The sequence below is a fragment of the Bombus huntii genome, chromosome 1 (genome assembly GCF_024542735.1).
Source record: "Bombus huntii isolate Logan2020A chromosome 1, iyBomHunt1.1, whole genome shotgun sequence".
Classification (NCBI taxonomy): Eukaryota; Metazoa; Arthropoda; class Insecta; order Hymenoptera; family Apidae; genus Bombus; species Bombus huntii.
Window position 1 is genome coordinate 20,463,970 of NC_066238.1, and position 27,791 is coordinate 20,491,760.

A 27,791-nucleotide genomic window follows, 5' to 3' on the forward strand; every position below is an offset into this window, starting at 1 on the left:
TGTAAAACATGATTCATGCATCTATAAAAGAAATTATTTTTGTTAACACAAGATTTCGATCTTGAATATAAAACTGATTTGTATTTTGATATTAAATTTCTCCTTTTTAACAATAACAAAAAATTAGATAAAAATTTAAATTTACACAAGAAAGGCATATATAGATTTTCTTCTAGACACTTAATATGTACTTTAAGCGAATCACTATGTATTTTGAGTCATTAGATATCATCTTTAAATGATCGAAAACAGAAAAGCTTGAAAAACTTAAAAACTATAATAAAGATAAAGTTGGAAAAATATCTAGTTTAAAAATAATAACTAAAAAATACTCGCTACACACAGAATAAACATATTAAGTCGAATATCCATATTTCATTTGTTTTTCTTAAAAAACGTTATGAAACGTGTATGTAATATAGAAACATTTACACAGAATTTCTAAGGCTTTGATTAGCTACAGACTAGTTAGTTATTTTTAAGTAATTAACAACAATAATACAATATAAAGTAGACACCGATCAAGACGAAGAATTTATGTTTCCGTGAAATGATTGTTTATCACTTGCTATCAGTCTCTAAAATATCTACCTGTTTGAAAATCCATTCTGTGATAAATAACAGGTGTGCAGTCTAAATGTCAGAAAACGTGATTAAACGCAGTCATTCAAGGACTTATCACTATAATATTCTTGCATTTATATTATACATACACTTATATACTTTTTTTAAAATACATTTACCTTTTTAATTCGTGCATTATCTCGCACAAACATATTGTATGTAGAAATATATTTATATAAAGGGATTCCCCTCATAAGTGGTTATTATTGCAACAAATTCCTGAATCACATTAAAACATTATATCAAAATACTACAATGCAAACATTAGTTGGGATATAAAACTATGGAAAATGTTTATGATAAAAGAAAGATACTAAAGAAAAATAAAAAGAAAAGAAACTATGCTCAGAACCAGAACTCAAGATTGTTTTTTCTGTTGTTGTTTTTATCTCTTTCTATTGTTGCCCTTCAGCTGACACCTGGAATGTTAATATCTTTTGACTGTCAAAATTTATGTATAGTTCTAAATTGCTTCATATTAAGGTCTGTCTCATATAATGTAGTATCTAGATAGTACCTGTAGTAACAGACTCTTATGTACATTAACCCCTCAAGCGGGAAGAGCGGATATATTCCCTTCCATTAAACTAAGTGCCATTTTCCATTTCTTGTGGACGCTCGCAGTCGAGACAATCACGGTGCGTGTACAACCTTTTTATGAGAGGATTAGGAAAGGACTATGTAAAGGATTAGTGGGAACATTAATCACCTCTACTTGGAAATTTCACAGGGCCATTTATATTATAGTTTCCGATATGCTCTTATGTATTTCCATGAGTAAACATGTTTAATGTTCAATTTACCATTTCTTTTGTAAAATTGTTTTGTTTTCAGCTCTGAATATCATGGTATTCTTGTCTACGACTTGTACAAGTTAAACTACCGCTCATGTGTCGACCTCCTTTTGTTCGTGTAAGGAGGTTTGCTCGCGTGCAGGGGTATTTTGACCGATTTTTAATTGTCAATAACTAAAAACTAAAGCCGGAAACACAATTTTTTTATTCTTGATTTCCGTCTTAGTTCGACTTCAAGAATCACCTCTTAAATTTCCTGACACTAGTAGTCGAACACCTGTTGCAACACATGGTGGTTGCTAGTAATATTTTCCACCTAACAAAAAATAAAGTTCCATTTGGTGAATTAATTTCACATCAATATATTTCAGAAAAGCCATTGTTGTTGTAAGAAAGTTAAATATATTGCTTAAGCTTGCATTGTTGTTCATGCACAGATTACCGATTGTAGATATAATGTAATACATTTAACTTAATAGTACTTTCATGTATATACTTTATTATATTTGATAATACGACCGTTACGACCGTTCGCGGAGAGACGCGGTCGCGAGGAAAACGCGTCAGCGAGAAGCGTAAATTCTCGCTACGATTCGGTGAATCGACGCCGCGAAGTAGTCGTTCCCCTGTTTCGGTTAAGATAACAGAGGTGGTTGAATGAATATGACACAGTAGTAAGTTATATTTCACCGTTTATTCCACACTTATAACGAAGGCAGTTACACTGGTGCGTATGTACGAGATGAGTGAGTGACTGATCTACGGGTGTGTATACCCGGTGGAAGGATGTTGACCGTTCGAAGGATGTAAAATCAGTACTGTCTTGGGAGACGATGATGTGTCGGAGGAAAGCTAAGGATGGGTGTATCTAGCGCACGGGACCATCGGATTTGTTCGTGACGATTTGAGTTAGGAGAGTGAGGGAGTAGGCTTCGTCGTTAATTGGTTAGACGAAGGGTCTTAACCGCCCTCGAGAGAAAGTGGTTAGTGGGAGGAAAGTTGCAGCGTACGTGAGAAAAACTAACTTTCCCTTGTCCAGTCGGGGTAGACAATAGTCTTTAGAAATTCTTCCGAATCAGATGTTTGTTTTGTTTGAAGGACCTTTTCTAGGAAATCTATGCGATTTATGGAAGGTACTTGAAACTATGGAGGATACGCTGCGAGTATCCGAAGACATCTGGTTGCCATATTGCCCGCGGTGTTTGGTCTCGGCTAGGTAGAGTGTTACGCGACGTAACAATAGGCTTTCAAGCAAACCGGATATAAAACGGCCTATTGATGAATTAGAAAACTTAGTTGGAAACTTAGACATAGAACATATTATTAGAGTGGAAATATGTTCATGTATTTGGAAAGGAGATCAGGTAAAAGATAATACAATAGGTATTAAAAATGAATGCAAGTATGTAGTTAGCTTTTTATTCTATGTAGATTGTAAGAAATTATTTTTTATTAAAGATAAATCATTATATAGATGGCTACTGGATATAATAGTGAAGGACTATACAGTTTTAAATAGTAAACTTAAAAATCAAAATGTTTAAAGTAAAAGAAATATTGAAATACAAAGCATATTATTAGATTCACCATCAAGACTATCAATCCATTCCATTGTCTTTAAGCCAATCAAAGAACTAGTTTTAAAATAGGTAATATTATTAAAAAGTATTCTGTTTGTTAGAACACTATGCTCCTATTGTACTTATTATATTATAATTGTAGGAAGATGCAGAAGACAAGTCCAGACCGTTTATATGACTGTGATAAAAATGTTTCAAAATAACGACATGTATGATCATAGTAAAAAATTTGACGATTAGATATAACATTTAAAAATCATGTCTACTCTATTAATAAACGATACGTATTGATTGTAGAAGTAATAAACAAGATTTGATATCATTAATCTACAAATAAATCATTGTGTATAATGTAGTAACGTAGTAGAAAAATACTACACTCTATAAAAACACAAATGTTGTAATAAATATAGTAAATATAGAACAATATCAGATTGTCCCAAAAGTTTATTTCGTTTTATAAGGAAATAATAGATACACAACTGTTCGACCGTATTCACGGAGAGACGCGTTCGCAGTATAATGCGTCAACGAGAATCGTAAGTTCTCGTCTCGATACGTCACCACCATAAATCAGCCGATCCCTTATTTCGGTTAACATAATAGAGGTAGTTTGAATGATTTTAACACTGGGTTCACAGTTTAAATATCACTATTTATTTCCAACAACTTTTGAATGATGTACGTGTTTATGAGTGTTACGACCGAAGAGATTCATAATGTTCTTACCGAAGAGTGAATAGCAAGTTAAAGTGTGTTGATAGCAAGTGACGATCGGCGAAGATAATGTCGAGAAGGGAAACTAATGACGGATACTGGCCATCACCTACCAACGGTCGCTCTCGGGTGGAAGTGGCCTTCGAGTAACGGAAAACCTGCTTTTCCCGTGTTTACAATGATGAGTCATAACCCTAAGGAACGTCTCGACTTGAAGAATGTATTGTATAAATTAAGGGCCTCGACAGGCGAAAAGGCAATTAATGGTTCCTTGGGATTATTGTTGTTCCTGTTGACCATCTTGGTTTTGTTTGAGTTACAGGACGTAACAACATTCTTTGTTTTATATTATTTTGTCAGAGCAATAGAATAGAATAGATAGTAATAGAATTTCGTAGTAGTAGAACAAAATGGATCAATAAAAGAATATAAAACAAAACGTTATGTATTTATTATTTTCTTATAAAACTTTTTTTTTAATTTTTAGCTTCTTAATAGGAGTGCGATTTACTAACATCAAAACATTTATTTAGATGAACGTATTTAAATTTATTCAGAACGTTTATTTTGTGTATCGATTAATGTTACATTAATGAAATTAATGAAATAAATTACATAAAACATAAACATATAAATGTATCTAAACATCTAAGCACTATATACACATGTCAAAGATATGAAACAGAACTATAACTTTATTGTAAATGTATATAAAATTTGTAACTGTACATATTCAATAAATTGTGATAAACATTGAAAATTACCTTTTTTCTATTTCTACAATTATAAACATTAATAAACCAATATGTTTTAATGAGATATTTCGTTTCCATTATTACAAAGTATAATACATTTATTAATTTCCAACATTTCTAACGCTGTCATTTATATCTATAATTTAAAAACATCCACAGAAAGAATAAATATATCGTTTTGAATGTATTTAATACAAAATTTGTGTGAAAATTTCGATAAAGCTTTACGTACGTGACAAAATGCAAAAATTCAAATTTCCCGCTTGGCGCGCATGCGCCGTTGTTCTAGCGTCCCAAACTTATAGAGCAGTGAATGCCATCTTTATTAGTTGCATGAGACGCGCGGGGCATAGCGGTTGATGTGTCAAATAGTGAAATCCACCACAATATTTGGATGAACATGGTGTTTATACAGAAAAGATGATTTTTAACGTCCAATTTTGATGTAAGTAGCACATCGTGTTTAACGACGCTGTAAAAAGATCGTACAACCTAGAAACACGTTGATTTGTGTCGGTCAATATACATATCTGCCAACACGAGATTTCGTGAACACAGCTATCCTTAGGTGAAAATCCCTTTTTAAGAATCAAACATATGATACAAATCATTATCATAAGTTACTTTTTGGTGTTTAATGATGTATCAATCCATTTCCTGAAAACTAACAGAAAGTCGTAGAGAAGTTATTTTAAGAAGAATTTCTTGACAATAGATACCATCCATTTTGTTTATGCATCTCCGGCACGTATCGTCTCAAAAATATAGTACTTCGTTTTTTACTTCCCGTTTTTGAATGTTGTTGTTTGCGAAAACATCAATGAACAGAAAAGATTCATAACATTTTCCCGTACTTGTAGTACTATGTTAATCTGTTTTGTAAATGTTTGTTTATTGTTAAATAACCGGAACGTACGTCCCGAAACTGTGTTTTGGTTTTATGTTTATATGTCATGATTCTTACAGTTTTATTTATACAATACATTTATGATTCAGGTTTTTGCAAATTTCTGAATGAATTATTTGGAAGATTACATCATATATTTTGTCTATAATAATACATATTTATGAGTAGCCATAATACATTCGTATGTTTTAGTTTAATATTTAATACTAATATAAAAGCTTTAATTGAATCAACTAATTCGAAAAATGTCATAAAATATAAAAGATTCACATTTTTTTCCTTTTCAGTAGAATAAATTGAGGAAAAAATGGTTAGCAACACCTCACGGGGAACTCCCCGTATCCAGGTCTTTAGACCCACATACGAAGAGTTCAAAGATTTTACCAAGTATGTGGAATACATGGAAAGCAAAGGAGCTCATAAGGCTGGCTTGGCGAAAGTAATTCCTCCGGTTGAGTGGATCCCAAGAAAAAGAGGCTATAACTTGGATGATATGGATCTCACAATTCCTGCACCAATTTGCCAGGTAGTAACTGGCAAACAAGGCCTTTATCAGCAAATTAACATACAGAAGAAATCAATGACTGTTAAAGAATATAGAAAATTGGCTAACTCTGAACGGTATAATACTCCTCGTCACTTTGATTACGAAGATTTAGAGAGGAAGTACTGGAAGAATATAACATATGTTGCACCTATATATGGGGCAGATGTATCTGGCTCGTTAACCGATCCAGATGTGAAAGAGTGGAATATTAATCATTTGGGAACAATACTTGATTATGTGAATAAAGATTATGGTATATCTATTGATGGTGTTAATACAGCATACTTGTATTTTGGGATGTGGAAAACTACGTTTGCCTGGCATACAGAGGATATGGATTTGTATTCGATAAATTATTTACATTTTGGAGCTCCAAAAACATGGTATGCTATACCACCAGAACATGGCAGACGATTAGAGAGACTAGCTAGTTTTTACTTCCCATCAAGTTATCAAAGTTGTCGGGCTTTTCTACGTCATAAAATGTCTCTCATTTCTCCTCAAATATTGAAGCAACATTCTATTCCATACAATAAAGTAAGTTTTAATTATTTATGTACCCTAAAAATTGTTTAGAATAGTTAGTATAGAGATAAAAATTAGACTTAACATCTTTCTTTTCATCTTTTAGATAACGCAAGAAGCTGGAGAAATTATGATCACTTTCCCTTATGGATACCATGCGGGTTTCAATCATGGATTCAACTGCGCTGAATCCACGAATTTCGCTGCACCACGATGGGTAGAATACGGTAAAAGGGCTATACAATGTACCTGTAGTAAAGATATGGTTAAGATATCTATGGACACATTCGTGAAACGTTTTCAACCAGAAAGGTAGGAATAAGTTTTTACAAAAAAAGTCAAGTAAAATCTATAGATTTTGCCATCTTTAAGAGAGATTAAGAAAATTAATTTGGTACGATATATTATAGGTATGAATTATGGTTACGCGGAGAAGATATAGGTCCTCATCCTGAAGATCCTAAACAAACAGCCGCACCTATGCCTTCTCAAATGGATCTTCTATGTAGTAATAGTAGCAATGGTCAATTACCACAAAGTTACTTGAACGCTGCTCCAAAAAATAAACGACACACTATACATAAAAAGAAGAATATAATGGCAACAAATCCGGATGTTGACATGGAAGAATTAGTAAACCGTTCTGATATTCCACCAGATGTCAAGAAAGTGTTACAAGATTTAGAATTGGAAGAAGCATATGATCAACCAGATGAACAACAGTTGGAAGTTTTAGAAGATATATGGCTGAAAGCAGGAGAAATGGGTAAAAGACCTATCCTATTTATTATGATCGAGTCTTTTGGTCTCAATATATGTTCATGTTTGTCTATTAAATTCTTATGTATATATAGAAAATATTGATTATTTTCTTTTAATCTATTTTAATTTTCTTCTGATCTCATCCTTTTACTTAATTTAATAAATAACTTCTTTGGTAGATGTAGATGAGGCTTCTGTATACGATGACGGTTACAATCGTAAAAAGAGTAGAAAAAGGAAGAAGAGGAATGCGGATAAAAATAAATCAAAGTCCAAGAAAGATTACAACAAAAGTATTACTGATGAAGTTACAGTAAAGACTGAAATAAAAGAGGAAGTAGACGAAAGCTATAACTTCTTGCCTCCTGCGGAGCAAAGTGCTCAATTAGAAAGCGACGTAGTTCCAGGTAGTTCCAACGTCATTATAACAAGTGACGATATCGTTAGAAGCATAAAAATAGAAGAAGAATCTGACTTTTCGGACACCACTGATAAACCAGTGAAAAAGAAGAAAAAACATTCGAAGTGTGGAGAGCCAAAGAAGATTAAATCAAAGAACATAAATAAAACTAAACGTAAAAGTTTGAATGTGTCTATTTTCGATACCAACGAGCCTTTGGATGTGTCTGACGCCGACGTACAACGGAAACTTATGGCTATGCCAAGTCTTAATTTACACAAATCCTCAACAATTAATAAAGAAACCACTAACCATATATCAGGAACGACGACTTTTGCTGATAACAATACTAACATGAGTCCCATCAAAGAGAAGAATGTTATAAATATTACAAATAGCAGTCAAGTTGCAATTCCTACATATAGAGATACAAAAGAAATGGAGATTTTAGAAGATGATGTGGAACAGCAAGTAAATTTGTATGCGAAGAGTACAAAAAAAGATAGCATAGTTACAATAAAGCCATCATTTTCTAAGCAAATTCCATTGAAGAATATTTCTTTGGATCAAGTGAAAGCTGCTAACAAAATTGACAAAGCTGTGGAATCTGAATTCATCAGTGGGGATACTCAGATCACTATACAAGAAACGAAACCTGGCATTTACACCAGCTGTAAAAGTGTAGGAACGATTATAAGTGAAAGGTCGATACTTAATTACTCGAAAAAAGACATCATAAAAGCTCCTAGATTGAGTGTGCTGAAATCAGCATATAATATACCAGCGACCGAAGTATCTCCAAAGGTTAGCACTGAGAAATCTATTGGAGCAGAGAGCGATACTCATGTACCACCCAAAAGCATAGTAATTTCACCAAAGAGTTGGCCTATCGCCAAATCACAAGAACCTAAACTCTCGGGACCAAGCATAATGTTTTTAAACACTAATTTCTCTAAGCCACCGATTTTACAGAAGGAAACATCTCAAGAAGTAGGGAACGGAACGAAACGCGTGAAAGTTTCAAAATCTGTAACTCCATGCGCTATTCAGATACCACGATTGGAAGGTATTTTTACTAAAAATACAATTTTGGCACAACCATTAGGAAAAAGATCTTCTACGGATACATCGAAGATGATAGCAACCAAATTTTGGCAACCGTCTACTAGTAATAACAGCGTGTTCTTCTTGAAGGATATAAGAGACGACAAGCAAGTTCCTTCAACAGTTACAAACGCAGAAATACCTGAAGTCTCTGTTTCGTCTTCCCCGTTAAATTTATCGGGCAACAATACGTTCTTTTTGACCACAACTTCAAAATGCACAAACATTGCATTAAATTCTCAGCCCTCGATGATGATCGATTTTAACAAAAAATATTTACAGACCTCTACTTCCGTTCCAAGTACGGCTAGTTCCTTCGTGAAGATTATACCAAAATCGCAAGATCAGTTATTTATAAAAAAGCCAATTAATCAAAAGGAAGAAATCTGTAACAAGATCTTTAAGAGCACAGGTACGATCGTTAGCAATGTAAAGACCGTATCGACGCAGGTGGACAGTTCATTGGAAGTTATTAGCAAAAATATAAATATCACGACATTAGATACTGGTACACAGTACACTACAAATCATTCCAGCACGGACTTACAAGATTCTCAAAAATCAATTACTGTTTCACCCTCGCAACAGGAGGAACAATTTTCAAACGTAAAAGTAGTCGATGATCAACTGCAACCTCAGAATATAGAAAAGAGTTTGGAGAGTACCAATTCACTACCATTGAAGCAGTTAACGAGTTCGAGACGGAAATTAAAAGAAAAATTGAAGAAAGCAACCACTAGAAAAAAAGAATCCACTGAGATGAAAATGGTTGCAGCAACGTCGAATTTGGAGGAGTCAAATATAGTTACGTGCTCTGTGGATCAATCACCTTTGGTGTCTCATCGTGTATCAATGGTACCAGGACATATATCGGACATGTTGTATCCTACCGTTCCAAATAATGATTTACTAAAAGCATTCAATGATTATTGGAGTGCTCAAATATCTCACTGTGCCATTTGCGCACCGTTTACCTCAAGTTGTAATGGACACGGCAGGTTAATGCCACCAGACTGGAAATATTGTAAGCCCACCGTTTTACCAGAGAGTTCACCGATATGGGTAAGTAGAGTTTCTCTTCATTTGACAATACAAATACCTAGAAGAAATATTATAGAAACGTTTTTTTTTTTTTAGGTATCTGCGAATATATTCGTTGCCAACTCAAAAGAACAAATGGTTGAACCGGAAAATGATAAGATTTTACGTTGTAGAGAGTGTCATGTCACGGTTCATGCCTCCTGTTATGGAATCACTGTATTACCTACAGATTTACGAAATTGGGCTTGCGATAAGTGCAAGGCTGGTAAAACACAAGTGGTGCGTATCTGTGGAATTTCCATTTTGTATAGGTAGACTATGGTTGCAGTCAACGATTTTTAATTAGTGTTCCATGCGATGTCCATAGGTATGCCATGAATTTTTAAAACATGCAATGCCTTACTATTTGGCTAGAATAACTGACCTCATTTCCCTTAGATTGTCAAATAAAAAACTGACTAAAACAATAGCTGTCCGGCATGAATGCTCTGTCTTCAATCTGCAAATATATACCGCAAAATTTTAGTAATTAATTTATGTACGATAAAAAATGTTGAAAATCGCTGGGGATAACCATAGTCTTGTTTCTGTTCTTAACAAACTTTCTAATTACTTTTCACCATTACGTAGATGTGTTGTTTGTGTCCTATGCGGGGAGGAGCTCTTAAGCGAACCAGCGATGGTAATTGGGCACACATACTATGCGCTCTTTTATTACCTGGAGTCACTTTTAAGGATGCTATAAATAAGGACCCCATTAACGTATTGACTATCAAACCAGATAATGTTAAACAACAATGTCGTTATTGTGGGCAGAAGGATGGCGCATGTCTTAAATGTAGTCACTGTAGCAATCTGTTTCATCCGTCTTGTGGTCTCGTCTCTGGCGCTACGTTTACGATTCCCGTATACAATTCACCTGAACTTCAGGTATATACATCACAGAGAATAAGAGTATAATATATATAATATATAAACAATATACAGTAGAACTATATTTATTTGAATTTGTTGGGGGACAAATAATTTATATAATTAGAGTTCATATAATACGAGCTCATCAATTTTCCTCACGATCTATAATTTTTCGTTTACATAATAGAAGCATAATAGAAGCTTACGTTTACATAAGTAAATTCAACTACCAAAAGTTCAGTTAATCGGTCATTACATAAAATTTCGTTCCAATAAATAGAGTTCTACTAGTATATATGTGTAAAAATCAAATATATGTGAAACTATGTTGAAATTATAATGGGGGTTATGTATAGGTAACGTGTGACGGACATGACGATGGAAAAGAAAAGATACCACCGCTTCGACAAGGAGAAACTGTTTGGGCAAAGCATCGAAATACACGATATTATAAGGCCAAAGTAGATTCCATACACGATACTTTATTTTATATGGTGACGTTCAATGATGACAGTTTCAGCGATGATTTATATCCATCGGATATTATGGTAAGTTCTTATTGTACACTCTAATTTCATTTTCTATATGAATTTTATCTTAAAGTAGAATTTTATTCTTCTTAACAGAATTACGATCCTGGAAATCCACCACAACAAGGAGCTGCAGTTGTTGTGAAGTGGACAGATGGCAACATGTATAATGGTATTTTCGAAGGTACAAATCACCGGATCATGTATACTGTAAGTAATTCATAATTCTAAAAAAAGTATTGTAATATTAATTTTTATTAGTAACATTTTTAAATCTTATCATTATATGATATTATTAACGTTTTTAATTTTAGGTAATTTTTGAGGATGGTTCCCAACTTCCATTGAAGCGAAACGACATATACAGCTTACAGGAAGATATGCCAAAAAGAGTTCGGTCACGTTTGGTGAGTTTAGTGACAAACTAATTTATTCCGCCGTGAATACTCTGGTAGGATTTTTAGAAATAGGATTCTTTTTTTATACGATTCACCTGACTTTTTTTTATTTCTGTCGTTTTATGTTTTATCTATAATTTTATTCCTTTATCACAAACTTATGTTGACTTTTTATTGTTTCGATTGATTTTTATTGAAGTCTGTTGCGACCGAAATGAAGCACCGGTATCATCTGTATGGCACGGAGGATGAATCGGAGGCGCAAAGAAAGGTGAAACAGTCGAAACATTGTGATTAGAACGAAAAATTATATACGATTCGTTGTAAATAATCAATAGAGACAAATAATCAATTTATTGTACATACCATATACGAAACAATTGTACCTAATCATTTGGTCTTTTCTAAACGTATACGTTGTTAAGAACAGACCAAATTTGATAAATTTTTACTTTTCTTCATTTTCGTCTCGTTATCTCATTTCTCTTCGTTTTATTCTTTCTTTCTGTTTCGTTTCGCTGTTTTTTTAATGTCTCCCTTATTTTTAAGTATGCCATAGTTTATTGATTGGATTCGTTGTAATAAAGATTAATAAATTATACTCCAATATTGTCGAATGAAAAAGAAGTTCAATATTGATGTTACAATATCTCTTCGAGAAAAGAAAGATATTAAGGAAACCACAGTGTTACAAATTACACCTCCCTTCGACACGTTTCATTCATTCATGGCTATAATTAAAGCAGCTTCGTTTTTAACTATTTATCACGTAACTAGTATAACTAACTAGTAACGAACTAATACAAATTCAGAATTTGTTACGCAAAATGAAAAGAAAGCATAGTGTTTTTCTTGTTCTCTTGTATTTACACGCAGTTAGAATGATTTATTGTATTCGACAGATTATTAAAGACAGGATGATGTCATTCAGCGAATTCTTAAGGATTAAAGAAGAAATAATAAATTTTATGCTATATACTTCTGTATATATTTGCAGAATATGAATAGAATTGAAAAGTTTTTAAGCGGCGAGTCTCGTATAAAATCTCGTAATTGAAAAAGAATTTTTTACTTTGTTTTATGGATAGAAGTAATCGAAAATTGAATATTTCAGAGATTTGCATTGCATATATCTTGGTAAAGATCATGTTAAATTGTAATGCGTCACTAAATGCGTGTGTAGAACTGTATTTAAAGGCGTTCATTATAATAAACCACTGTTAGAAGGGTTCAGTAGTTATTTGCGAATATATGTTTAATGTATAGTTCCTTTTGTATTTTGTCATGTCATATTTATTCTGTAAAATTTTTATAAATAACAAATGTGTATGATATATGATATATAAATTATCATACTGAAAAATATAACAAATTACTCCTAAAAATTCAGTGTGCGATGTATTTCCTTAAAGTACAATTTTTACATAAGATGTTTAAGAATACATAATCCTTGATTCATTCACGTTATAGAAATTAATAATGTATTTCTGTTGATTACAGAAATGTTTAGCGAATTAAAAATATAACTAAAAATTTTTTAAATTTTTCTGTGACGACTATTGATCCCTTTAACGTGGCAAGTCATGTTAATTATCTTTTTTGCTTTAGAAGAGTATCATTAATAAATCACAGTACTTGATTGTGTGTGTTCATTATAAGATTGTTCAATAAACATTTATAACACGGAAGAGTGTATTATCGCCATGAAAATCTATTCTTATTTTTTATTCACGTTAAAAGCATGCTATCGATACTCTTGCATCGTTTTAGTATGGTTTCTTATGACGGTATGTTTTTTTCATGTTTTTCTTGTATGTTTTGTTTGATTGTATCATGTTCTTAATATAGTGAACACTACACACAACAGTAATCATAAGATATATCTGTATGTATATTTGTAGAAGAAATTTGTTATGGAGTTGTTGGTATTCATATGATCTCTTGAAATTCGTTTCCTGTAGAGATTTCATTTAACTCTGAAAACAAAGATATGTGCGTGCGCCTGCGTGAGACGAGCTATAGTTTTGTCTTAAACTTACGTAATTTATGCGAAAGGAAATCATCACTTTTCCCCTGATCACTTTATGATATCAATTAAGATAGATTAGGGGAAATGTATTAGTGTTTTATCTGTATATGATATTAATGCAAGAAAAAAAATTAATAATGTATCCGAGTATAGAAACAGATTGGATACACAACGTAAAATAAAAACTAAATATATAAAATAGCCCTTTTTCTTTCTACATCACTATTAGTTTTTCTTTTTAACATAAAAAAAATGCAGATTTCGATTGTAACATTTTGTTTAATTCTGTTTATCTCCACTTGCTATGAGGAAAAGTTCAGACATTTTTTTATTGTAATGTAATTGTAAATAAGTAAGATAAGTATTGTTGTAGAAGTTAATGAATAATAGACAGAACCTATTCATAAACAGTTTTATTTCTTATTGTATAATATCATATATAAATTAATAACTTATCCTTCCGCAAGTAAAGATATTTATACAAATAATAAATACAGTATAGGAGTGTTGAAATAGTGAAAAATATAATTGAAACTTCCGATTTCAATATTGATACAGATCAAATATTTTGTAATAGGAATATATTTTTCAATAAACATCTAAAATTGTCACGGTTTATTCTTACGAATTAATTCTAGATTTTTAATTTACATAAAATTACATTTACACACTGCTATTTATGTAAAGTTATGGAAATGTCTAACAAATATATCACAGAGAATAGTTACATCTGTTATAATAAAAATAGAAAAAAAGACGTGACGTTTTCTGAGGAATTAATCCAACAATTTTTCTAGTCCGCTGTAAGCAAAATAAGCACACGATAACTTTTTGAAACCATCGCCTACTGACTGGAAAATGATATAAACAATGCCCTGATCTTAATATTATAATTTCTATAATGTCATATACTTTTAGTATAACCAAGTGCTTAATTTTTGTTAATGTTCCAATATCACTTTCAATGTTTCAAATTGATAACTTGCTTGATTCTCGATTAATTTTTCAAATTAATCGTATCGTAAACAGTGCAATAATTACACCTAACATAGACCGTCGATTTTATTTTTAATCGTAGCATATAAGTAGTATATTGAATGATTTAATATACTATCATCAATAGATCTCGAGTTTTTATGCAAATTTATACTTTTATGAATACAAGAAATAAAATCTAATATAATTTATTTCATCAACTGAAGATTACGATGAGTACTATATTTTAAATATTTATGTATTTTTGTATATTATGTATACATTTCGCATTTTTAAGTTCTGTATGAACGCATAAAAATCTGCAATCTAATTATCAATACCATTAGACTATCAATAACATTGTAATATATGAAAACGTGATAAAAAAATAGAATTTTTTCTTAGCTATTATGTGCATCCTACATTACATTTATGCAACTCTTAAAGGTATTCGAGACTACAGTACATTTTAAAGCTTTCGTGACTCATTTCCTACGAAAGTCTCTGATATAAGAGATCCGATAAAAAAGACGTACAATAAGGTAATAATCCCGGCAATCACGGAGTAATGTGATAATTATTGAATAACGTGTAGCGATACATCTATATTCAGAAACTCTACTTGCTAATAGTACGATTAAGTTCATACATTGCCATCGACAACTAATCAATAATTTTTCAAATTTCAAATGTTAAGATATCAACACAATTTTTGTACAATTCATAAGTACAGTACAAAAGAATTTACTTCATATACGTTTAATAGATAATTTCTATAGTTCTTGATACAAAAAATTCAACGTTTTTCGATCCGTTCCTACAAGGCCTTGAAGGAAGTCTTTCAGCGCTATCTTCTATGGTAAAGAAGATCGCATATAATTGGCTGATAACGATATTGAAATATCAAAGATAGAAAATAAGTAGTTCTTATCTTCTGTTAAGCTTGCACCAGAGAGCACTGGCAGTTAATAAATGCATTAAGACGCCGATACCAATAATTAAAATGAGATTGTTCGCGACGCTTATGTTGACTATCTCCATTTCTTTAAGGAATTGTGTTGGTTTCTTATAATGACAATAGAAGTCGTCACATTTCAAGTCCATCCGATCGAAACCGTAGACAGTGTGTAACAGGCTGTGGAAACTAGCGCGAAAGTATGATATATGAAACATCCATCGGAACATCTGTGGCGTATCCATGTATCGAATACAGAACCCGAATACGGAAAATAACACTGCAATTATGGGTCCTGCGAATACCGCGATCTAGGAACAGAAAAAGATTGAATATTAAAATCCTCTTTTTAAAAAGAATACCTCTTATATCTCTTACTTTGGTTTTCAGAAATATTGAGAAATTTGCATAATAAAACGATGCATAAGCTATCAATAAAGATTTCCCTTTCTCTTAATATTTATCCAACAATAGCACTCTTAAATATTTCAAGATATTATTGTAAAGATTAATATTGCGTAACGAATTAATCAAACTCAATACATCGTAAATTTTAGGAACTATATTTTAACAAGCTTTGAAAAATCGATAGTCTAGATTTTGCGCATCTATGTTCGCGTAACATCCATATACTGCATAAGAAAGAGAGCCTTTTATTCCTCATGGATTATTTATGTGTAATGTAGTTCCAAACAAAAGACATTAGCACAATCAATTAAATATTTTGGAACATCTTATATGGCTTACTGAAAAAACGCGAGAATTGATTGTAATTTTAATAAATATTAAAAAAAAAATCTTATATGGCTATTGTCATATTATTAAAATATTTCATATGGCCACTATAATAATACACACCTTCACTGGCGTGGTCGCGCCAATAAAAAAACCCCATGCTTGAGCTGTTAAACTAGCGGCTATGCTGACAACCATGAAAGAAATTATGCGAGGAGTTTCTATGGGTTGTCCTGTTAACCAGTAACTCACAGTTAAATAGGTCGCTGCACAAGCTGCTTGAAACGGTATTTCGACGAGCAGTAGACTGATATAGTACGGTGCTAGCCCATACCACCGATTAAAGTGTTCCCTGCTGAGTATCCGCATTTCTTGTGGAACTAAAAGTAATTCAAACACTATAAATTCATATCATATTTTGAGTACATATATGCAAGTCTTAAATACAAATTGAAATTATAATTACTTTGATTATATTTTTTACAAACGCAATTAAAAAAATTGGATCTATGCAGAGATTTGTTTCACATGCTAGATATTATAACGAGTATTCTAGTTTGTGTAATTTTGTACATTATGTACATGTTATGATGTTATATTTTATGTATGATACTTGTTATGATTATTCTAAATTGAATTAGTCTCTAATCAAGATTGAAACAAAATAGTCTTTGAACTTCAAAATTCAAATCAGAGAACAATTTATTTTGATGGTTTTATTGCATCGTTTTTGGATATTTTTTTTATCGTTATAGAGATTATAGTAGTTTAGATCGAATCTACCTTGAAACGCTTTCTAAAAAAAAGGCAAAGAAAAAATAAGCGAAGAAGAAGGAAGTATATAAATTGAATAGACTAGGGCAATGGCAACCATTTATGGCTACAATTTAAATAAGCAAGAATATAGTATATGTAGGTAAAACAGGAGTGTCGACACGACCGGGTAACTTCACAAGCAAAAAAGATACATATAGCCGATGGGAGTGAATGGCCACTAGAGATACTGTTAACTCTCCTGTGCATTACGACTTGCGACTTAGCCTAAGATATGATCATACACCATGCTTCCTTGACCTACATTTCCCCTATTGATGGCGCGAAATTATAGCAATGTAAAGGAAGGATCAAACCGTGAAAACTGAACTGCGCTATTCCTTCTTCTTCGTTACTATGTAACTCCCTTTTAATAATTATTTAACCCTTTGCACTCTGAATTTTATTTCAATTTCGTTACCAGCAGCTCCCAACGCTTTTAAGTGTTTTATTTGAAATTTACTTTAACTAAAAAATAAGACAATTTAAATAAATAAAGGAAGAAACAAATTCACTTAATAGCAGTTTTATTTACACTATTGCTGTATTTTGTAATTTTTAAGTGTATGATATATCTTGAAACAATTTCCAGGATGCAATCCTACTTTTCTTTCGCACGTTTCACAAAAAAAGGTGGGACTGAAAGAATGTCAAGTGGGACTCGACAAAGGAGCTCCTGAGATAAAAACTGATGTCGAGTCACATTCGACATAGGAGTGCAAAGGGTTAATATTATTATATTATTTAGTAATCTAATAATATATTTAACAATAATTAAATTATACTCTCTCGTTCATAACTGAAATGTTAATAGATAATTCTTAATAAGTAGCTGAGTTAAATATAATTTTTAAATTCTCCAAAAAGTCAGTTAATATTAGGAAAAAATTGAGTAATTTCAGAATTTGGTTCCTCTAAATATTTTGGTTAATGAGAAAGGTGAAGTTCCAATTTTATAAAATTCGGTTATACATACTATACTAATCTTCCAAGAGAAGAACGATTAGTGTTAAATTTTTCACGATGTCGGCGTTCATAAAGCATATCGCCTAACCGTTAAGTATGCAGAGGGCAAATTTAAAAAAAACCTGTTATATATATGGAAATGAAATTACAGGTACTTTGAGAAAAAGGAAAGAAACAAAGTACTTAATATATACAAATTAGTATAGCTATTGATCATTGATTTTAAAAAAAAGAAATACAGAGAAACGGCTCTTGAGAAAGAGATTGGTAAGTAGTTTAGGGGAGAAAGTTTCCTAGTTCTTAATCCCACTATTATATTATACATATATGTGTATACATTTTAGTGTATCATATACTTACTTAGTATAAATTTTATAAGTAAAATGTTCATATGCAAATTCATATGTTTATGCACAACTGAAGAAATTTGACTTTAGGACTGAAACCCAGGCTTTATTTCAGTAAAAAGAATGAAACACTTAAAGCTTCTCTGTCAAATTTAAGATTTTAATAATAATAAAAGTTTAGAATAGTAATTCAATGTAGTGAATACTCACAGGCAAGTGTGACGGCCATTTTACCCGTGTAAACGAGTAGTAGTAACGATCCATACAGGTAAACGTAATTAGCAAGGACACCGTTCGCTCTGTAACCGCTTCCCATGTACAGATAGCCGAAGATTATTCCAATTAACAGGTGACACAACAATCGTACTACCAATAATGTGTAGTCTCTTTTGAGGCAAAGTAATTGTCTCTTATAAAGTAGGTAACATTGTGCGATGAATCCTGCAGGTGTTGGTGGTTCATTTGCGCTTTCTATGTTAACAAAACGAAGTAATAACGTAATAAATCGGCGGGGCTGTAAAATTAAACGAATTATGGGGTTACGAATGGACATTGATTAAGGACCAAACAATACGTAGTTTATCATAATATTATAAATATTATAATTCAATTTCTTGTGATTCTAATGTTATAAATATTTAAATAATTCCGTACTATTATAGAATCTAGGTTTCTTGGAAGAAATATATATCGTCGAAAAACTATCACACGAATTTTTACAATTCTCTTTCATAGCCACAATGTAAAGAAAAAAGAATTAGATATGTAATGTAAATTGACTGAAAAGTACTTAAACACAATATTGTGTTAACCCAGTGTTTGCTCTGAGTGAGTTAACTTTCATACATATGTACAGTTATAGTAGAAGAAACTTCATAGATATGTACAGTTATAGTAAGTGGAAAATATGAGAATATAAAAAGATATAGGTGAGTAAGGAGATGTTACAACTACCTTCTAACTGTGATTTCATAGCGTAAGTAACGGCCTTATTGTCATCTTTAGACACTGTTTCCACAGCAGCTGCTAATTTGTCCACAGTAACACCGTAATCTCCGATCGCTACTTCTAAAACTGTAACAATAAACGTGTGCACAGTTGTATTACAATTTTATTATCATTGTAAAATTGTGAATGAATAACGTCTATTCAAGGCCAATAGGATTCTCAGTGCATATATTATCAGAATTCATTATGTAAAATATTAGAAATATTACAGAAATAACAGATAAATATTATTTAAAAAGGTGAAAAATAAAGTAAATAATAAAATATCAAAATTGTAAAAAGAGAAATAAACACGATAATAAAATCAATAATTAATAAAAAAGAGATCCATAATGTCATCTTTTGATGTATGTAGTTTCACAATGTAGTGATAGATTTTTCTTTGATGACCTTGAACAGAGTGCACATTTCATACAGTGTGGTTCGACTGTAAACATGAAAATGACCCGAAAGGAATGTCGCTGTACGTACGAAAGTCAGCTGGGTTGTGGTAAGGCGGGCAATCAATACCGATCGAGGACATATGAGGCAACAGAGATTTAACCGACCCCCTATATATGCAATATCCACCGGCAACCGCGTAAATGGCATCAAACATCTCTAAGAGCAACGCACTTGGTTGGTGTATCGTGCATATTATCGTACGCCTTTCTATTTTAGCAAGACGCTTCAGCAACGCGACGCACTGGCTGCACGAAGACGAATCCAAACCTAAAATTACAAAAAAAACTTATGAATTTTTTTTAGGATTTCAAGATTTTTAAAAATTTAAGGATTATTTGTATAAAATCTTTAAATAATTTTTATGTTATAACTAGACTGCTAACGTTTGTGCAATTTTATATCTTTGTGAGAAAATGGAAATGGGGAGAGCAAGAATTAGAAGAGGTGGACTAGATAAGATACCTAGGGTATATACTACAGAAAAACGGCAATGATAAGAAGCACATACAAGACAGGAAAAAGAGAGCAATAAGGATAAGAAACAGGATAAAGAGAGAACAATAGCAATGAAGAAAACATGCAGCGTGGGGGAAAGAATATTCAAATAGGACTACAAAAGGAGAATGAAGATGTTTGGAGCACTGGTAGAGAGTGTGGTATTGTTTGGAGCAGAGGTATGGGGCTGGAACATGCAAGAAAGACTGGATAGAGGTACAAAGGAGATATGCGAAATGGATATTAGGCTTAGATATGACAACACCAAATTATATATTGATGGAAGAATGCATGATAATAGAAATAAAGGAAAAAGCATTAAAAAGAGCAGCAAGGTATGAAGAGAAAGCCCTAGAATCAAAAATGGAATTAGTAAAGAAGTGTATAAAGGAAAGAGAGAGAAACTGGAGAAATGGCCATGAAGAGAAAAGAGAAAGAAAGAGAAAGAAGGAACTAGAAGAGGTGAGAAAGGGAGGGACGCAGATAGAAGCAGGAGAGGAGCAAGAAAGGATGACAGCAGACCAAATTATAGAAGAAAAAAGAAAGAGAGGAGCAGAAGAGAGGGGGGAAAAGGATAAGGGAATCCAAATATAATATATGCCACAGAAATATAGCCAAAGAAAAATTACCAAAGTACTTAGAAGGGAGGATGAAGTGGAAGGACAGAATACTGGCAAGATTCAGATGTGGAAACGAGACCAAAGCAAGGAATACTGGAAAGAAGAGGGAGAAAAAAGATGCAGACTATGTAGAAGGAAAGAAGAAGATCTGAGACATGTAATAGAAGAATGTGAAATAACGCGAGGACCAAAGGACATAGGAAAAACGCTAAATGAGACTGTAGAAGGTTTAACAGAATTGAAGGCAATAATAGAGAAGAGAAGGGGAAACGACAGGAAGGATGCACAGCAAGGAGGCTACAGACCAAATTTGCAATAGTTTTTAGTCATTAGTTGCTAATTTGTAGTTTCTAATTTTAGTTTTTAGAGATAGAATAATTAAGGGAGTGTAATAGAATAGAGTGGAAAAGAGGGGAGGTAGACATATAAGAAGAGAAATAAACATAAGAGATGTAAAACCGAAAGTTCGTCCAAAGCCGAAAGGCACGGACTAAGCAATAATAAAAATAAATAATATATCTTTGTGAGTACAACTTGGGAAATACAGTACTTTGGATACACCCGTAAATTAATAAATAAAATATAATATATATTATATATAACATAAACATGTGCATTGTCTACTGATAAAAATTGTAAAACTAATTGAAATGCTGAAGATACAAGTATTAAGAACTTAATGATTCCTGAAACATGTTACGTATCTGTCTTCTTTCATAATTCAGTATTAAAACACTAGGACTTAAAGATAATTTGAGATTTCAAATTATCGTTGTGTATAGACTGCGGATATTTATGCAGTTTTGTGTTTTTATGATCATAACTAAAAAAAATAGAATTTACATAGAGATTTGTTCCATCCATTGTATATAACTATAACGAATATTCTATTTTGTATATTTTATATATTTTCGTATACACATTCTGTGTATTTTTATATATTTATATGCATAGTTGCATAAATCCGAAATCTAATTATGTATATTATGGATTATTATTATAACGTCTAAATAATTATGTTCAATAAAAGTTAGTATGTCACTAATATGTTGTCAAGACATCGCTAAATTATAAAAATAATTTTTACATGTTTCTAAGATACATGAACTGGCGATACCCGGAAATGCTGTTGTGCTTTGTAACATGCATCAGCGGCAATGATGCAACTAAACTGAAATTAGTCATTACAAAATGCTGCACCGCCTACTCCGATAGGAGATTTTTATATTTTGTATCCACAACATAAAAGATCTATCATACTATTGCACAATATACATATACAAATTATTAGTTTACTTATACTTTCTATAATTAAAGTTACTCAACTTTTTAATCTATATTTCTTTATTAGAATTATCTTAAAACTAACAATTGATATATCAATATTTATGTAGAATTAGAATAGAATGATGGATGAGAATCGTGTATAGTAAATTGTATTTGTTATTGCAAAGCGTCTGTATCGCACCAGTAAAGACCTTGTAGGATGAAACGTTCCAAGCATTCTATGATACGACCTATAATGGATTCAACTAGTAGCAATTGACTATCAGTGTTGTCTCAAACAAACACGTTCGTCGTTACCGGTTTTTTTCTATCGTAAATTTGCCATGTGCGACTGATATTAAATCCACTAAAACAACGCAAATTCGAATCTATAGTTAAAGATCCATTAAAAAGCTATTGATAGATAAAGATGTTTGGTTACATAAAGAAACTTCGATTAAACAATATTGTTCTTAATATCATATTTTGTAAACTTCTGTAATTTTAAATTAGAAATTTTTATGCAATTAATATTAAAAGTTTTTCGAAATTCTTGTAATACACGATGATGTAGAATTAAGAAATTGTAAAATAAATTTATATGTGTCTAGTTCCAATTTATTTCTTAATAGCACCATTCTTCTTTCATATCTATAACCATAATCTTGATAGCATTACGTAAAAAGCAAAATTCGAAAAACATCTTAAACGCAACGTCTAGTGCTTAGTGTCCGTACAGGAGTATTTCGTAATTACCGGTTGTTGGTTCGTCGAGGAATAATACTGAAGGATTACTTAAAAGCTCCAGAGCGACGTCAAGTCGCTTTTTCTGTCCGCCGGACAACTTTCCACAAAGGGTGTCATAGCAATGGCTTAATCCTAACATTTCTAAGAGTTCCAAAACCTGATAACAAAAAATACATTACCCTTTATTAAATGTATTATCGTCATATTAATCCACATTGCATAAATTGAATTTAATATTAAATTAGATATTTTTATATCATTAATTCTTTCAACTACTTGAAAATTTTTTGAGATTTTTAAAGCTTTAATAATGTGAAACAGTATCAGTACTTTGTAGACTTTTACATTGTTAAATTAGACATTTTTATTCAAAAATGTAATTTAAAAAATTTCTAGAAATGCTTGTAGCAATTGTAAGACATTAATTATTATTTACATAATAATTAAGACATAAATTATTTTGTTGTTAAATAATGGAGAACATTTGAAATTGATTTTGAATATGTAGTTTAGAATTGTATAGCAGGTTACAAACTTGAGTGTGTTTATAGGCTGAATTTATACTGTAGCCAAGTTTTAAGTGTGCAGCTAATGTCATGGCTTCTCCCACGGTGATTCTTGTTCTCATTAAGGATTCCTGTTGTATGTAGCATGATGTTCTCTTCCATCTCTCACTGTACGGAACCCTAACTTTTCCATTCACTAGAATCTTTCCCCGAACGCCTTTCACTCTGAAACACCGTTTTGTTCCTAATTAATTCAATTAATTATATATGATTATTTAATTTTTAAGAGAATACCCTAGAATAGTATTGAATATTTTAGTATGATCAATATTCTTGAAATATATAATAAATAAAAATTTATAAACTGAATAAAATTGACATTTATTTAATTATAAATTCAAATATTAATTTTGGTAAAAAAGCTCATAATATTGCATTCATATGTAAAATATTCAATAATCGTTTTCAGCTCATTGCCAAGATTTTCTTCGTATAATAAATTATTGAATCGACTAACATTTAATCTCATTCCGGATCACGTGCTGCGCAATCTAACTGTATTCAGATAATATTTACTGTTCTTTAGATCATGTTTCTTTTTTATGTGAAAATGTTAATATTTCAAAATATATACTGAAAAATCCCGTTCTCCCGTTGAAAACTACCTTTTATTTAATTTTCCATTTGTTCGTGAGATGCATAAACGATCGATACTTTCCTCGGGATAAATGTTTATTTAAAACATCTAAAGAAAACGGAATGGTAAATTTACACATTTATAGTAATTGATAGACTGAATAAAGAAAACGCAAATCTATTTCTATTACTATTAATTATTCTTAAAATAAATATTTTCTTAATGGTTAATTAATAAGTTTTAATTTTAAGATTTGTTTTAGATTAATTTTAGTTTAGATTATTTTCTTTAGATTAATCTCAATTAATAATACAAACAATGATTAATCTATAAATTATGTTACTTAATTTTATGATTAGCTAGTTCATTGATTTTTTATCTGTTATTATTTCACTTTCATAACTAATTCCTCATCCAAATCAATTTTTCAATTTTCTTTTCTATTTGATTCTATATTAGCTCAATCTATTTGTAATTATCCATGACTCATGAATTACCCTTAATGCGTTATATAATAATCATTAATACGAACGGCTTTCTGGAAAGTAAATTTCTAAGCCGATACTTCCTCCTGTTCCAGAAATTAATTAAGATAGTCATCGTCGATTTCAATGATCGTCACGTATAGTTCATGACGTTGTACACAGTACAATTTAACATATAATTGCAACTTCCTAGTATTTATTCTAGTAGAATCAGATTCTAGAGAAACGTATTAGCAATTACTCGCAGAAATCATAATGTAATTCTCACTATTATTGACATCTTTAAATATGTAAGTACTTCTACAGAGAAATATGCTGACAGAATGATTTCTAAAAGCATACGCTTTACTTACAATTAGTTAATGTATATTTTGTACTTTTGGGGATAAATATTCACTAAAAAGGTCATCTTCGATTTCGATTTTGAAATATATTGTAGGGTTCAACATTTTGAACAACTTTTTTCTATACATATAACCAGCAGCCAACCTTGATTTTTGAATTGCACATAAAAATATCTCGCCGCACTTAGTTATATAAAGAGATCTCGATACTCACTATGGAAAATCATCTGAAAATTGGATCATGAAAAAGCCAACAAGGAAGATAACAAAGTTCACGCTCCGTGAGACAGACAAAGATGAGTAGAGTGTTTCTCGTCTTAGCATTTATAGCATGTTGCGCATGCGTAACGAGACCTTTCTACTCTTCCATGTTGATTTTTCACGACTTAATTTTCGAACGATTTCTTCTATGCTTTCAACATATTAGTGTCGAGACTTGTTTATGTAAACATGAATATATAATATGAATATATAACATATAATGAATATATAACAATGCTGGTCGGTTACCTCACGGCGCGCAGACCGGGTTAATGTTAATATGGTCTGTCCAACGAAACGAAAGGGTAGACATAACAAAACATTGCTGCTGTTGCAGCCAATAACCATACTAACCCAATTCAGCTTGAAAACTGAAACCTACCAGAGGGATATTTTTGCGTATAGCTGGAAAACTAATGCCGACGGCCGATTATATGTATAGGTTAGATATATAGGAAAGTTATTTAAAATATTGAGCTTTACAACACATTTCAAAATCAGCGAAAACAAAGGTACCTCCTTTTTTGTAAATATTTACTCTCTTTTATATACTTATGTCGTCTAGATGAGTTAGTTTAAATATCTGAATCATAACTTAAAAAAAAGAGAATTCAATGCAACACATAATACATAAGTTTGTGTAACAGGTGTTTAAATACCTCCATGAGTAACTACGTGTGCTATGATATATAGTGGATTCGTGTTCGAATGAATGAATCATCTAAAAAGCGAATGCAATATGTGAGTTAAATTGTAATTGTACTTCATTATCATATTATGATAATTTAATATAATATATTTTATCAATAGATAAATAATAATATAATAATAATATAATATACAATATCTTTCATTAATAGATTCCTTACAGTATAAGACATAACGATCTTTTTGATCGTGCTGCGTTCTTTCAGTCAGTTTCGACCCAATTTTCTAGCTTTAAAAAATATTTCAAGTTTGGACAGAATGTGAGAAGATTCTGACTGGTATGCATGATTTCAATCGTATATGGAACATCCTCTTGGTTAAGTAAGGAAGTAATTAGTTAACTAAGAAACGATAATAAGGCAGATATTATAAGTATGGAAGAATGAATGAACAAACTTGTAAGCGAAATTTATCTCTAGACTGATGAAACTGAAATTAAATAGGATAAATAAATAATAATAATAAAATTAAATATCTTTTTGAAACATTAAAAATCTTTTTTGCATGCAAAAATTCAATAATCATTAAAGCATAAAAAGCAATGTGCATGAATATTGAAACTCGTGATACGAATATTAATGTAGTAAAGAACAGTATGTACGCAGTACGTTCACGTTCAAGTGTACCGATAACTAGAAGCCGCTAAATCATGTTCTTAGCGTCCTTGGCTTAGGCTAATAAATACTCACGTATAGCCGGCTAAGACGTTCAACAAAGTCGACTTCCCGGCCCCAGAAGGCCCCATTATGGCGACTAGTTCGCCAGCTTTGAATTCCCCACTGATACCATGAAGAATTTCTTTGGATTCTGCAATTAGGAAAGGAAAAATTGTTTTCACTCTCTATACTATACTGTCTACATTGTACATGTAGTCTGTATTTGTTAAAGTAGAATTTCTTTGCTTCCTGCTATAAGAGAAAGGAAAAACTAGTTTTATTCCCTATAATTATGTTTTCTATATTTCCTAATCTCTATTTGTGAGATAAAATTTCTTCGCATTCTATACTGAGGAAAAAGAACATTTTTCTTTATTCTCTGCATTATATTGCCTACATTCTATAATCTCTATTTTCAAAGTAGAATTTTGTCGCATTCTGCTTTAAAGATAGATCACAAATTAGTAATCATAACGATGATTAATAAGATTTTTTCAATAAGAAGATGGAAAAATTGTTTCTATTCTTTATATTCCTTAATCTTTGTTTCTTCAAATATGATTAATTTTCTTAAACATACATGAAAAACAGATATCTCTATACTATCCTTGAATTTAAATAGTTGTATTATAACAATTGTGCAATTTTCAATTCTTAGCAACAAATAATAAATCTTAAATTGTTTTATTTTAGAAAGATTCAAATTAGTTCTACCAAATAAATTTCTTAAATTTTTGCTGAAGAAGAGTCAATGAACGGAAAAATAGGATGAGCTTCAATGGCTTCCATCAAATGTTAAATTAACGAACTAAAACACGGGGACACCAATGAACTGATATTACGATTTATCTTCAGATCATTTATCTATAATATCTATTCGAAGCATTTCGTCTCATTAATCCTCGCTTTATTAACAGAAGCAATTGTACTTAAATTATTTAACACGGTCTTTTTGTGCCAATATTTTTAGTAGAATTTCTCCTTGAAAAATATTCGCTCTTTTAAGAGACTCCAACTTCACAAAAAAATTGGTTCGCACATTCTGAGAAACCATAGTAATCAACGACATGGTTCAGTGATGCAGAAAACGATTCTTCGTTAATCAATATACTCAAATTTGTCATATTTTAATCCTGTTTGATTCATCGTACCAATTTTTTTGTCAAAATTGGTTGAAATGCAATATTAATTAGTC

General features: G+C 31.4%; 2 protein-coding genes across 4 annotated transcripts in view; one reads left to right on the forward strand and one right to left on the reverse strand.

Annotated features, from left to right (window-relative positions):
- Nucleotides 1-4,779: 4,779 nt before the first annotated feature.
- Nucleotides 4,780-12,060, forward strand: LOC126864705 (lysine-specific demethylase 4C-like). 3 transcript variants are annotated; one of them, XM_050616300.1, is made up of 11 exons: nt 4,780-4,915; nt 5,665-6,461; nt 6,556-6,761; nt 6,860-7,215; nt 7,391-9,777; nt 9,853-10,035; nt 10,387-10,710; nt 11,028-11,219; nt 11,298-11,411; nt 11,516-11,608; nt 11,799-12,060. In XM_050616300.1, the coding sequence occupies exons 2-11, from the start codon at nt 5,685-5,687 to the stop codon at nt 11,895-11,897; spliced, it is 4,731 nt and encodes a 1,576-aa protein (XP_050472257.1). In that variant the 5' UTR covers nt 4,780-4,915; nt 5,665-5,684; the 3' UTR covers nt 11,898-12,060. The 3 variants fall into 3 exon arrangements, with proteins under 3 accessions (XP_050472257.1, XP_050472247.1, XP_050472267.1); XM_050616290.1 differs by having other exon boundaries at nt 4,792-4,915; nt 5,668-6,461; XM_050616310.1 differs by having other exon boundaries at nt 4,792-4,915; nt 5,668-6,461; nt 10,387-10,686.
- Nucleotides 12,061-14,026: 1,966 nt separating this feature from the next.
- Nucleotides 14,027-27,791, reverse strand: part of LOC126864744 (ATP-binding cassette sub-family G member 1) — a 35,635-nt gene continuing 21,870 nt past the window's right edge. The window contains exons 3-10 of the mRNA XM_050616396.1: nt 26,630-26,747; nt 23,535-23,730; nt 23,009-23,156; nt 19,899-20,138; nt 19,374-19,493; nt 18,630-18,890; nt 16,417-16,673; nt 14,027-15,869 (exon numbers count right to left, since the gene is read on the reverse strand). Coding sequence (XP_050472353.1) covers nt 15,531-15,869; nt 16,417-16,673; nt 18,630-18,890; nt 19,374-19,493; nt 19,899-20,138; nt 23,009-23,156; nt 23,535-23,730; nt 26,630-26,747 — 1,679 coding nt within the window. The 3' untranslated portion in view covers nt 14,027-15,530. The remainder of the gene's footprint in view (nt 15,870-16,416; nt 16,674-18,629; nt 18,891-19,373; nt 19,494-19,898; nt 20,139-23,008; nt 23,157-23,534; nt 23,731-26,629; nt 26,748-27,791) is intronic.